Genomic DNA, 14,563 nt, shown 5'->3' on the forward strand with positions numbered 1-14,563 from the left:
GTGTGTGTGTGTGGTGTGTGTGTGTGTGTGTGTGTGTGTGTGTGTGTGTGTGTGTGTGTGTGTGTGTGTGTGTGGTGTCATGATTCGGTTCTGTGTTGCTTCCTGTCAGGCTTTTATTTTGATGCTACGTCCTGTTTTGTTTCACCACAGTTTCGGTCTTTTTACTTTCTTCATCACCCGCATTAGTTTCACCTGCTCATTATAGTTTGCACCGCATTATAAGCAGCCTTCACCCACCAGTCCCCGCCAGATTGTTCTAGACGCCAGCTCTGACTCTCCAGCACTTTTCGGTTTTGGTACTTTGTGTTTTTGACCGGGATTGTTTCTCTGACTGTTCTGTTCTGCCTTGCCCTCTTTCTTCGGACTGTCACCGTGTATGATTATCGGACTTCCCTTTGGACTACGTATTTGGATTCCTCTGCTGTATGTGTTTGCTGGCTCTGATCTCGGACTGTTTATACCGACCTGTGATTTTTGTGTTTCACCGTGTCTTGTATGGTTTTGTTTAGCGTTAGTTCTCTTATTAAAGAGACGGTTTTGTTTTACATTTCCTTGTCTGGCCTTTTAATTGAGTTCACCCTCAACATTTTTGGCAGCATAACGCGCCGATTCCTGACATGTGGTGTGTGCGTGTGTGTTTGTCTTTATATACTTGTGCGAACCAACCCCTGATGGAACACCTTTCTTGTGTGGACATTTCATTGGTGACTTTCACCAATGCGGTTTCTGTACTATGATGGACTCTAAATCCTGACTGAAAATCCTCAAACAAATCATTCTTGTGCAAGTGGTCACATAACTGCTTTGCTACAGCTTTTTCAAGGATTTTGGAAATAAATGGGAGATTGGATATTGGTCTATAATTAGCTAGGACACCTGGGTCAAGAGTAGGCTTTTTGAGTAGAGGTTTAATTACTGCAAGTTTAAAAGCCTGTGGAACATAACTTGTTAATAGAGAGAGGTTAATCAGATCTAGTATGGATGTGTTGATTAGGGCAAAGACGTCTTTGAGCAGCCTTTTCGGGATGGGGTCCAGGAGACATGTTGATGATTTAGATGAAGCAATTGTTGAGGTCAACTCAGAGAGATCTATTGGAGAGAAGCAGTCTAAGTATAAATGAGGTCTTACAGATGTTTCTAAAGCCATTGTAGTAGATGGCACATCTGCAAGAGCTGTGGGAGTGGTCCGAGCAATTTTTTTCTCTAATAGTTGTGATTTTATTTGTAAAGAAGCTCATGAAGTCATTGCTGCTGAGATCTAAGGGAATGTTAAGCTCAACAGCACTGTGGCTCTTTGTCAGCCTGGCTACAGTGCTGAAAAGAAACCTGGGGTTGTTCTTATTTTCCTCAATCAGTGATGAATAAAATGTGGTTCTGGCACTATGAAGGGCTTTCTTATATGTTATTAAACTATCTTTCCAGGCTATGAAAAACTCTTCTGACTTAGTGGAGCGCCACCTCCTTTCCATTTTTCGTGATGCCTGCTTTAGGGAGCGGAGCTGCGAGCTGTACCACGGGGCTAGCCTCCTCTGTTTCACTACCTTCTTTTTCAGAGGGGCAATGGTATCAAGTGTATTATGCAGGAAGGCTGCAGTACTATCAACAAGATTATCGATTTGTGTGGGAGTAAGGTTAAGGTGGCCTCCTTCCACTGTGTTGGCAAATGGCACTGAAGTAGATAAAGATGGAATTATTTCCTTAAACTTGGTAACAGCATTGCCAGATAGACATCTGCTGTAGTGGAATTGTTTCCCACATAGAGTATAATCCATTAATGGAAATTCAAAAGTTATTAGAAAATGGTCAGACAGAAGAGGGTTATGGGGAAAAACTATTAAGTGTTCAGTTTTGATGCCATATGTCAGAACCAGATCAAGAGTGTGATTAAAACAGTGAGTGGGTTTATTTAGTTTGAGAGAAGCCAACTGAGTCTAATAATGAACAGAATGCATTGTTGAGGCTGTCATTGTCGGCATCTACATGAATATTAAAGTCGCCTACTATGATTATTTTATCTGTACTAAGTACTAAATCAGACAGAAAGTCTGAGAATTCACTTAAAAACTCTGAATAAGGAGCAGGTGGACGGTATACAATAACAAACAGAACAGGCTTTTGAGTTTTCCAGTTTGGGTGTGAGAGACTCAGGGTGAGACTTTCAAATGAGTTATAACTATGTTTAGGTCTAGGGTTGATTAATAGGCTTGAGTCAAAGATCGCTGCCACGCCACCACCTCGGCCTGTGTTTCGAGGGATGTGACAGTTACTGTAACTAGGTGGAGTGGCTTCATTTAGACTGACATATTCTTCCTGCTGTAACCATGTTTCAGTAAGACACAATAAGTCAATGTGATGTTCACTTATCAAATCATTCACTAACAGAGATTTAGATGTGAGAGATCTGATATTTAATAGTCCACATTTGATTGTCCTATTACTTTCTACTATAAGAGGAGTCATCTTAATTTTAATTAGGTTCTTATGAATAACTCCTCTGGAGTTGATTCTTGATTTATATAATTTAGGTGGGCGGGGGGCAGACACAGTCTCTATGGGGTACTGGGAGCGTTGGGTGGGTAGCAGCTGCAAGGAGACAACAGAGAGGCGTGTAAGACTGCGACCCTGCATCCTGGACTCAACTCTGGGTTGTCATAATTTAGGTTGTAAAACAAACTCGTCCAGATTTCTAGATAACACCCAAAGTGGGATGGATGCCGTCTCTGCTAATCAGACCAGGTTTTCCCCAAAATGTTTTCCAGTTGTCTATGAAGCCCACGTTATTTTCTGGGCACCACCTAGACAGCCAGCGGTTGAATGACGACATGCGGCTAAACATGTCATCACTGGTCACATTGGGTAGGGGTCCAGAGAAAACTACGATGATGAAAACTTGATGTTTTCTTTAGGTTCTAGGAGACTATGCACTGTACAGCAGAAGCCAGGACTGCAACTGTGTGTGTGCAGACGGGGAGCAGACAGAAGGGCAAACAGGGCCAGAACCCTCTGAAGACCAGATTCAAAGCAGCATGAGGTAGGAAAAAAGCTATTTCTAATAACAGCACTCATTAAAGAAATGAGCTGTGACTAAGGCCAGTGCAGCCATGGAGTGATTAGACGCACTTATCCTGCTCCTCAGTACAATTAGATTTTTCAATTACTAACAACAAAACCACGGCCGAACTGACTGAGGTCAAAGAAGAGAGCAAAAGCTGTTGTTGGAGCAAATACGGGCCAATATAAGTTTTGAAACTGCATTTGTTTTTAAGATCTGTTGGCATGGTGAGTGTTGCAGCAAGCTCTTACATTCATGATATAACTGTTTTTCCAGTAAAGAGTTTTAGCTCATTATGAAATTGTGCATGCAAACAACCACATGTCACCTGTGAGGCAAACAGATGTTTCATTTGACTGCATACACTCCTAACATAGAGAACAGACAAGAAAGTAGGGCTGCAACTAGTTTTACTTTTCAGATCGATTAATCTGCAGATTGCTTTTCTGATGAATAAGAAACCAGAACGGTGTGTCCGTCTTTTGAGACATGTAGTCAGTGAAGGAATAAATGTTGCTGTATAATTCAGCAAATTATATGGCTGCTATGACCTGATGTGATAATCAAGCCATTAAGTAAAACTTACTGTGCACATATGGGGCTTTGAGGGCCTCTTGCACCTGATCCCTCCTCTCCTCCTCCCCATCCATCACTTCCAACATGAAAAGCCAGCTGAGCCCAAACCAAATCTATTCATTTGACCACATTATCTACAAAAATGTTTTCAAGAAACGAACACTCAGGCTGAAAGACAAAACCGCCTTCTTGGAGAATACCGATGTATGACAAATGATATGATATTCTGTGAGATTAAAAAGGAATCCCCAACATACCAGGCATCTCAAAAAACCTTTTAACTCAAAACGTCTCAGGATAAATGTCATCAAGCTAGAAAAGAGAATTTTAAGTGCAAGACCCACTCTAATGGGCCAAAAGTGATGTAATGAATAGATGAAGAATTGGGTAGAGTTGACTGTGGTTTTAGTTTTGGACTATTTATAGGACAAAAACATCCATTTGACCTAAACAAAAAAAACACAGACAGACGTTGGGCTAATATCGGTCAAGCAAAAACTCCATAGCAATAGTAAAAATGAAAAACCAGCTGGGATCCTGGAGTTAATGAACAGACTCAGACTGAACTCTACCTCATCTGATTACGTCTGGCTTCATTAGCCCTTGGTCACACATGATGAAGGAGCACCTGTTTAGCTATTGACTGGTCAGCCATTACCTGTTAGGCTGTTAACAAACTGAGGGCTCTCTGCTTGTTAGCCAGTGATCACAGTTTACCTTCTTCATTTTCTATCCAAATTACTGTCTGCAGGGACATAACAGAAAATTGGACTGCAGAAGGTTTTATATGTAGATCTGATAGACCGAAAAAAATGAACAGACTCGCACTCATTCACATAAACAAGCAGGGTTAAAAATCTAATCAGGGAGAAAAGAGGGTGACAGAGTGATTGGACTCGACAGGGCTGCTTTGAAGGAAAACAGTGCCTTAACACATTTTACAGCTGAATGACCCAAACCAACCCCTGACCCCCATTTCTCAAAACAGTGTGCGTTTGTGTGTGTGTGTGAGAAATCACCTTCTTTTCTTTATCTTACTAAGCTGTGTGCGACACGCTCTACTCCACTGTTCTGCCACCAATCTCCAACCTGCTACCACGAGTTTTCATGCACATTCAGGACTAAGTGTGTGCTTGTCTTTTCTCATCTGTGTTTAAGAGTGTGTATGAGAGTAGGTGTAAGCCAGGAAAGGGCAACTAATGAATCTCATTGTGTTTTTATAAATGGTGTTTCACTTCAACTAAGATCCTTGATTCAGAGAAACATGAGCTGCACTGACTGGATTTTTTTTTCTGCATAAAGAGAAAAAATGTCTTTTGTCTGAGATTTACTTCGGTCACTAAGCAACACCGGTCAGTGTGTCACTTTGATTTCAAACCAGAGTTTAGGACACGGTTTAAAATTACTAAGATGGTTTAAAAGAGGGGACAGAAGGAATAAAGAGGATAAGCAAGAGAAGAACAGAAGCTCGTTCTGCTCTTTTACTACAATATATACACACACAAGTCATTTTCTGGATACTTTCATCTGAAATTACACCTACATCACCTATGGCTGCATGCTTTTTTAAAATTCAGTACTAATAAAAGTTGAAGCTGCAACTGTGGCAATGGCAGAGCCATCCTCAATCACCTGAACAGTAACAAAGAGCTGAGGCCGAGATCAAACCCCCTTCTGACCTCCTGAGTGAGTGAGAATTACATTACCCTAACTGTTTTTCAGCCTTGCTTCCCTTCATAAATGCAGCCACTTCATTTGACCTAGTTACTCCACAAGCCTGGCCTCCCTCAGGTGCTCTTCCCCTCGGGAGCCATTGGCGCTGATTGGTCGATAACTGAAGCCTGCCTTCCCACCAAGGGGATTATGGGTGATCTTGTGAAACACCTGCTCCACCACTAAACTGATATAAAATAAACAGGATAAAGGGAGAACCCAAGGAAAGAAAAAAAAAGTGTTGCTGTTTCTATTCTACTCTAAGAAAATCAAGGATTGGAGAGATTGGTGGGGAACAGAAAGATACAAGGGTAAAAACAGCATGAGGCAGTGAGAACAGATAGAAACAGCATGCATACAGGAAGACAGCAACAAATACGCACAAAAGATGTATTAGCCACTCCAATGTGAGCATCTGTTCAGCAGTGCATGAATAAAGAGTGACTGGGAGGTCGACTCAACCTACAGAGCACAGACAATACTGTACCCATGGCAGCGACATCTTTAGCTGTCATGGCATGTTAGCCAAAGCAGGCGTGAGGAAGGGCCGCACTCAGCGTACTGTTACACTAAGGAATTCGGTATTGGATAAGCATATATGCAGAAGTGACCCTAGCAGTAGACAAAAACTTAAAATGGGACAGTATTGCTAGCAACACCCAGCTTAACTCTGCTTTGCTAATGAATTTCTTTTAGCGTTTACATTCTACTTTACCAATATGTAGCGTGTGGTTATATTTTGAGTTATTATCATGTGGCAGGACTGTAAAAAGAAACCTGGACCTGACCAGCATAACACACACACACACACACACACACACACACACGCAGAGATGCACACTTGCGTACCCAAAGACAGACGGCACAGATTGCTCAATTACAAGGGGAGTGGAAGTCACCTAATAAGAAGAGACAGAGCTTGGGAAAGCCTCCACCATGTGTCGCGACTCTGTGGCACTGTCATACAGCGTATAATCATTTCCAACATGCAGGTCAGGTGAATTAAGTACACTTAGAAGCAGAGTCTTGTTTTCCAGACAAAACAAGTGCCACAATCATTACTGCTGGTGTAAAAAAAACATATATATATAATGGTATAAAGCTCTGGTATTAGACAACACAAGATAGCTCCACCATGTCAAGATCACAAACACAATGCCAGTGAATATGTTATGCGCTCTAGTCTGTACCTTTGCCATCTTGGTCGGTCTGTATTTTCCCTGGTGAGCCTGTAGCAACAGGTCCAAGCAGCGGTTTGGGTGTCCAGAGAGAGTCATGCTTCTGGTGGACCTTTGACACCGAAAGCAGACGTTTGCGTAGGCAGCCCTCTGGCCTGGTGGGCTTGGTGCTGGGGAAGGCCTCGACTTGAAGGCTGTTCCCCATTTTTGTGGCAGGCTTGAAGAAGCACAGAGTTCCCTTCTCACCAGGGGGGTCCACATAGCAGACCTTGTGCCAGCACCTGACCACTGCCTCGGAGGAGAGGTAATGCACATATGTGATCATCCCTGGCTAAGACCTAAAGCCCACCACCACCCACCCTCCCCTGCTCTATCCAGGACCCAAGCCCCCAACTACTCCTCCCCCTCCTCCTTGCGCAACCTCTCTCTCTCTCTGGAGCTTCCACTTGATGGTGGTAGGATGGAGGGGTGACTGAAGGGTATATGTGTGGGAGACCTCCCCCCCTTTGCTCCCAAACCCTGAATAGGACTCCCTCTTCTCTTTCTACTAAGACAGGACAGAGGTTTGGAGGTTTTTGCAATCCACGGTGAACCCAGTCCCCCTCTGTTGCCTCCTCTCTCCTCCTACCAGTTTTGTCCTTCCTCTCCCTCTCTCAGGGGATCCTATTGACTTGCATTGATTTGCCTGACAAAGGAAGGCTGTGCACAGTGTTAGATTACAAGATTTAACCCCAGAACAAATATTCCAGAGAACTATTGCAGCATAAAGCTATTAAAAATATTTCTGCATGAATGTCAGTCCGGTGAAACCCCCTGGGCAGCTTGCAAAAATGACCACAAGACATTTTAACACTACTCCAGAGCAGCAAAAATAAGAAAAAAGGGCGGTGCCTTATTGGAGAAACCTGTGGTTAAAGCATGCTTTTGTCCTTTGTAGTGACCCAGAAGCAGTTACAACAAATAGTGAAAAAGAGAATTAAAAAAAAAAAAAAAACACGAAGCCATTCTGTCTTTTCTTTAAAACAAAATTCATGCCCAAAACTGGTGAGTGCCTCAATTGGTAAATTAGGGATGCGTCCTTCAGATGATTTTGCTACATCTAACATCATCTCTCTGAATTGCCCGGTGTCGCCCACATGACCTCTCCTACCAGCTCCTATGACTCCCTGTTTCCTCTGCTCCTCAACCCTGCTGTTCTAATCTGTAAACAGATTATCGAGCCTCCAGGTCCTAGCCTTTTTCTGTGACAGACACACACACACACACACACACACAGATGGACACCAGGCTGTAAATTATTAACTACATCATCTCCACAGCTCACATGTGTGGACGATCAGGAAGACTTGGTGTGCTGTGTGTCAACTAATTAATTCAGGTGACTCAAGCTTGTATGTGGGCCAGATATCAACCTACTGCCTCAGGTGTACCTTCACTTGACTGCTGTTACAAAGTGCACAGATCTAGTTTAAAATATCTGCATTATAATGCTATGAAGTGGGCAAAACACAAACACTAAAGACACGTTTGAAATCTTAATTTAAGTGGAGCTGGAGCCAAACAGAGTGAAGCACAGATGGACTGGGAGGTAATACCAGATAAAAAAGATAAACAGCAAACAAAGATATACGCACAGATTAACATACAGGGTGAGAGAGTCTGGGCTTCAGACTAAACTGCCTAACTACCGACCAACAGGTGAGGGTGTGTATGAGTGTGTAATCCTCTTGGCTGTGAGGTACTGTGACTTTATTGATAAGCTGAGTTTAAGAAACTGGAGAGCAGTAGAAGATAACACTGAACAAAACCATGGTTGGATAATACATCGATAGCAATGAAAAGCTCAACCACTGTACAGAAACCGAGACAACTGAAGTAAAAACATTACAGAGAAAAGAGAAAATTATTGGGTAAAAGGTAAACAGCTCCCTCTGGTGGTGGCTAACACCTACATGACACAGGCACACACATCTGAATAAGTACTGTATATGTACATACAAATACTTTTAATTTAAATTACACTCAAAAATTTGTGGGAATACAGTACTCAGTGTGTGTGTGTGTGTGTGTGCTGTCAAAGCCTCAGACAGCCAGAGGCTAAAACAGCTGTTACTGATGGTTATCATTTCCACAGAATAGCGAGACAGTTAACACGCAAGCTAATTACAAAACCACTGTGCGCACAAAGACACACACAGGCAAACTAGAGTACACATGCGTGTGCATGTCTCGCTGTTCTGTGGAAATGATAACCATCAGTAGCAGCTGTTTTAGCCTCTGGCTGTCTGAGGCTTTGACAGCACACATACACATACACACACACACACACACACACACACACACACTAGAGTACACATGCGTGTGCATGCACCTACACATATAAAACAACGTGCGGACACGCGCAGTCCACTGAGCAAGCCAAAAGATTCTGACTATGGCCTAAATTGCACTGGTCACTGCTGCTGCCCTAAATCCATTAACACATAGACAGTGGGTTCACACAAAGAGCATCAGGGGGTGTACAGCAATGCAGACCCACACACATAACAGCATCATAATATCATGACAGAGGGTACTTTTACAGTGATACACAGTCGACCACACCTTAGCGTGATGGTTGTCTGTGAAGTATACACACAGACACATACAGAACGAGTACTGGGTGTGTCTGAGGTGGTTGTAATGATCAGATCTTGTCTGGCACGGCAGTCAGAAGCTCACAGTCCACTCCCCATGAACAGGGATTATTGCTAGTCAGGAGTTGTGTGTGTGTGTTCCCATACAATGAAACATCCACACTGAGTTCAAGCTGGGACAGTGGGTATTTTGTTTATATCAGTGCATGCATGTACTCTTCTGCGTGTCTATGAATACACACACATGCACATACCTTTCTCTCTCTGTGTGTGTGTGTGTGTGTGTGTGTGTGTGTGTGTGTAGGGGGGGAGCGGAAGGCTTTGGGAAAGGGACAATGGTAACCATGGATACACATAGGTCTGAATGGAGTGATGGGAGCACCTGCATGCTGAGTTAGTCCGCCGCCTGGGGAAGTCATCCAGTCATCCACAGGGAGTCGGCCATTGTTTTCTCAAACTTCAACCAACACCAGACTTTTCAAGCTTTGTCCCTGGAAACAAACCGCTCAACACTCACCTACTAAGAAACATTGTCTCACACTAAAAATACAGTAAGCACCTCTGACTGACTAGGAAAGCGGTTTTGTAAACTTCCAGACTAACCAAAAAGCTTTTGTTTTGTAAACTATTTTCAGAAGACAAAGGGTTCACTGGAGTCTTCACACAAGTCCATTCACAGGTGACAGGAACTTCACCATATATTGTTTACTGTATCTATCAAGACCAGAAATCTGCTCCTCTTTCAGTAGCATCTGGCTTGTTTAATGTAATTTGGCTAAATGCATTCCTTAAATTGTGAACCCATACCAGTGCAGATTCCCCAAGGGATTTGCAATTGATCCACAACCGTAAAATACAGCTGGAATTGTCTTTAGGTTAAGTCATAGTTTTGACCTTGATCCTGAATATGAATATGTAGGACTAGTAGAGGAGAACAAGCACATACATAATAACTCCGTAGTTATTACTATTGAATCAGATTAAGCTAAATGTCCAACATATACTCATGCTGCCTTACCTCACTGTCTACACAACAGTAGGTGAACCGCTGCCATTGCCTTTCACCAGTATTTTCATGGATATTATCAGCGCCTTTTCAGCTGTCTACATGTCAGCACCTCTCTTCCCCTCCACAGGAGATAAGCAGGCTGCCACTCTGAGTGTGAGAACATCCATCAGCACCACTACCCACAAGGCCAGAGGGCAGGTAGTGGGTCAGCCTCAGTTCAAGAGGTCACGGTCTCTCCAGATACACAACACAGGTGTGCTATTGAAGGACTGTCCTCATCTAGGTTCACACAGGTTAACAAGGGATGACTTTAAGGCGGCTGCTAAAATAAGGAGCCGACAGCTTTGTTCTTTAGCAGTGATTTCACAAATCAAACTCTGCTGATTTTTATTTGTGCTTCTCATGATTTTTCACGCAAATGCATGCAGCAGTTTTTTGTAAATGTATACTACCTAGAGCAGTACATGTGTATACTTGAACACTGAATGATTAATGAATGATTATTAAAACTGAGTGACAAATGATTTCAGCTCTGCTGCGCTCATATTCCAATTTTCAGTTGAAATACCCAACTCGTATTGGTTTGAATATCAACTGGCTCACCACATATGTACTTGATCCTCAACCAAAACATCTAAAGCTGCTATAATCACACACTCATATGTCCGAGTGGTTGAAAACAAACCAGGCAGCTCCGGACAAAGTTCCTCTCAGCCAAAGATGTGTTTAGAGATTGGACATTTCCTGAGCTGCACTTAACTGACCTCACGATAAGAAGATCGGGTGAATCCTCAGCAATACATGGACTGAAATGTTGCATTTCTATAGCCCTGACACTGCAGGGAACCTCCAGTTTGAGTGAGAACCAGGTCTCCAAAAATCACTCCAGCTAATCCCTGCTCAGTCCCTTCTTATATCTACCTTCTGGCAGGGAGTGGAGCTGAAGTACAGAAATAACTTATGTAACATACCAAAGCCAACTGGTCTGTCTGGTGAGCAAAAGGGCTTACAATAAAATGTGAGACTTTACTGTGGTAGTGGTGGGGTTTTGGAGGGCTGAGTGGGCAAGTGGTCCGAATAGACAATGATCCGCTCTGGCCACAGCTGGATGTGGAGGCACATAGACTGAAGGGTGTCACAACTGTCCCAGAGTTGGCAGCTCCATGATAACATAAGGATGCATTCTGTTACTGGCAACCAATGTAGAGTAATCTACTGGTCATATCAGTGTCTCAGGTTTGGTATGTGGGTCAGATTGTCTTCTGAAGCTGGAAACCCAAACTGGTTTTAATATTAATTATCTCTTACCAAATCCAAGTATTTTACAATGTGTGCATCAATTATTAATGAGGTAAAAGTCCCTCCTGTTACCATACAAATGGTTGGTTTACCAGGAGTAAGTACAGGCACACTGGTTTAAAAACTCTCCTCTCCGACTCCCACATCCATTTCTCTCCATGTTCCAGATCTGGCCAGAATCACCTAGTGTGGAAACTGTATAAATGACAACATAAATTACTGCATACAGCTGATGAACTGCCCCAAAAAGCTGCAGTGTTCAGTTTATATTACCTCATCTCTGGAAGCTATAAATCCTGCTACAAAAAGAGAAAGTACTTTTTTTATAAAGCCACAGCTGAGCACCGTCTGACTCTAGGCCTTGTGCTGAAAATATGTAAGAATGAGTGTTTTCCAAATCTTAGGATATTTCCTGGATTTGCAGAGCTTGTTATGTTCTACGTTATTCTTTAAGAGAACTAAAAATACAGTGATACAAGATAGATGGATGTTATGTTATCTCATCAGTAAATAAGCAATAACAGCAAAACTCATGATGTCAACACCAGTGTCGTAGGCTTCTCTCTCTGTTAACAGCGTCGTGGAGCATGCAGTTTTAAGCTTCCACTTTTCATCTATATAAAAACACAGAGGAAAAAAAAAAGAGCTTGGGTCAGAAGCATTCCCGTTATCTCACTTTTAACTGGTCAGTTAAGTAATAGCCAACACATGGCTCTACTCTGCAGGAGAGCAGCCCAGCAACTGCTGCTTTGCCAGCTATTACTGGCTACAGTGTAGACAACATGCATGTAGGACTCAAACACACATGCACACATCACTTGTCTCAGCTAAAATACCCCCCAAGTTTGATACAGCAGATTCAAAGCTCATACAGCGGTTTCAATACTGGCACCTTCTCATATTTCCCCTGAGCCAAGAATGAATCACAGAGCAGCTGGGAAGAACCTACATGAGTCAGCGACTGGAAGAAAGAACAATGGAAGAAATGAAATAAAGAAAAATATGAGGTCAGATAGAAAGAGGCGAGATTACTTTCCACACACACAGAGAGATGGAGTTCAACTTTTCTTTGTCTCTAAAAGCGTGGCGGAGAAGTCGCACACTAGGATGATGAAAACACACACTTGTAACATACAGACACACACTTACCTTTCACACAGAACATGGCTCTTCTTGTATTTTTCCATGTATCCACAAGAAACAAATGCCGGTTTCTTTCTTCCTTCTCACTCCTGACTTCACTCTGTTGCCCTCCTCTCCTCCTCTTTCTTTACACTGCTCGATCAAAGCAGAGATGCAAATCCTGACATGCACTCTTGTCTCCCTGTTGCCTCTCTTGCTATCTCCCTCCCTCAGTCTCCTTTTGCACACATATTCACACACGTGCACATGCTCTCAGTGGCAGAGAGCCAACTTCTGCACTGCAGGAAGCTGCTTTGCAACTCCCCCCCCCCACTCTGCTTCCCCTCTCTTTCTCCCTGTATCTCTGAATGTCTCTCAACCACGCCGATGACTCCCCCCACCTCTCCGCCCCACTGGCGTTGAGATACAGAGGCACAAGCCCAGCCTCGGCTAAAGCCCCTGCCACCCGCAAGCCCCTCGACCAGTTTACTTAATGTGAATACAAAATATACACATGCAAACATATTAATAGGCTTTTAGACCTATGTGCTTATTAGGGCAGGCAAAAATAAACACAAACACACAAAGCATAAGCTTCGTGCAGGATTGTGATTGTAGAAAATCTGGACAGTCAGCAGTTCAGAGAGGGGCAGGGGGCCCTGGCTTGCTGCTGATCCACTGTGCGCCCATCAAATCGCTTTAATCCTCACAATTCAACAGCTTCTTATCAGAAGCAGCTACAAGCCAGGTGCATCCCAGATCATCTACACTGAGAAAGGACTACAGAGATCCAGGCTTTAGTTTAGGCGTTACAATTTTACTAAGACAAGAAAAAAGATCATTTATAGTAGAAGCCAGAGAACAAAACAAAGAAATAAGCAAAAGAAGAGATAGAGAAAGTAACAAAATGACTAGAAAAGCAAAGACGGTGACAACAAATAGTGAACATGTCAACATAAAATTTGTCATACTCCCAAATAGAGAACAGCACAAAACACAATATTGATTTCCAATGAGGCTCTAAAATGGCCATATCTCACGCTGCAAAAAGTTAGTTACTGCTTAAGAAGTTGGAAACCGCTGAAGCCTCGTCACAGGAGCAACAGGGTCAGCATTACTTATCATCAATATGCAGGTTCCATTCATTATGGTTTCAAACTGCTATGTTCAAAAGACTCGACAACATTTCATGCAAAATGGTTAAGAGTAATTACAGCAACTGCTGTGTTAAACATCCAGTCCAACAATCATAATAAAGCAAAGTGACAATATTTCAATGCTGCTAATTGAGAGTGAACTGAGTGTGTGTGTGTGTGTGTGTGTGTGTGTGTGTGTGTGTGTGTATGGTATGCATGTTCACACGTATTCATGTTAATCCCATCCCAATACGGTTTGCAGGCTATGACATGTCTGCCTCCACCAGATGTCACCTATTATATGCTGACTGGTGCGCGAGTGTGTATGTAGCGTGTGAGCGACGTCGAGTCCCTCTGTGAGGGTGAGCGGATAAAATGAGAGTGCCATGAAAATGCAACCCTGGAAATAATCAGCAATTAAAAATGCATGCAAATCCCTGAACCCACCTAACCAGACAATAAAACCTGACTTCATCAAACCTCCACCTTAATTGGCTGCTGCTTTGCCCGCTGGCTCCAGCTTTAAGCGCCATAAACCCCTTGGCTCTGAGGAAGGAGTTTGAGGCTTGCCTAATCACAGCTCTCACCCAGTGGAAAAAGGGAGAGGAGGATTTCCTTCCCTGTTCTAAACCAATCAAATTAAAACAACTGCCCGAGTAAATTATGTTTTTTTTTGCAACTCCTTCTTTGTAAATCCCAGCAAAAGGAAAGTTTTAGAAGAAATTATGCAAGAAATGTATCCAATGAATTGATTCACAGAACAGCCCAACCTGATGGCCGGGCCTGTCTAAGGGGTCGCAACTTAAACCTGAGATGATCACAGGATGGGAAAGGAACATCAG

The 14,563-nt window shown here is 42.9% G+C and overlaps 1 protein-coding gene across 5 annotated transcripts in view; it reads right to left on the reverse strand.

The window, feature by feature from the left end:
• The window catches only part of nhsl1b (NHS-like 1b), an 86,032-nt gene that overhangs the window by 33,676 nt on the left and 37,793 nt on the right, over positions 1-14,563 (reverse strand). The window contains exon 1 of one of the 5 annotated variants that reach the window (XM_020589083.1): positions 12,613-12,718. The exons of 3 other annotated variants lie outside the window; for them this stretch is intronic. In XM_020589083.1, the coding sequence (XP_020444739.1) occupies positions 12,613-12,628 (16 nt within the window). In that variant the 5' untranslated portion in view covers positions 12,629-12,718. Of the gene's footprint in view, positions 1-6,531; positions 6,745-12,612; positions 12,719-14,563 lie in introns of those variants that run through there. One more of the 5 variants, XM_020589061.1, reaches the window with a different exon arrangement.

Source organism: Monopterus albus, unplaced genomic scaffold (genome assembly GCF_001952655.1).
Source record: "Monopterus albus unplaced genomic scaffold, M_albus_1.0 scaffold9.1, whole genome shotgun sequence".
In the NCBI taxonomy this organism is placed as follows: Eukaryota; Metazoa; Chordata; class Actinopteri; order Synbranchiformes; family Synbranchidae; genus Monopterus; species Monopterus albus.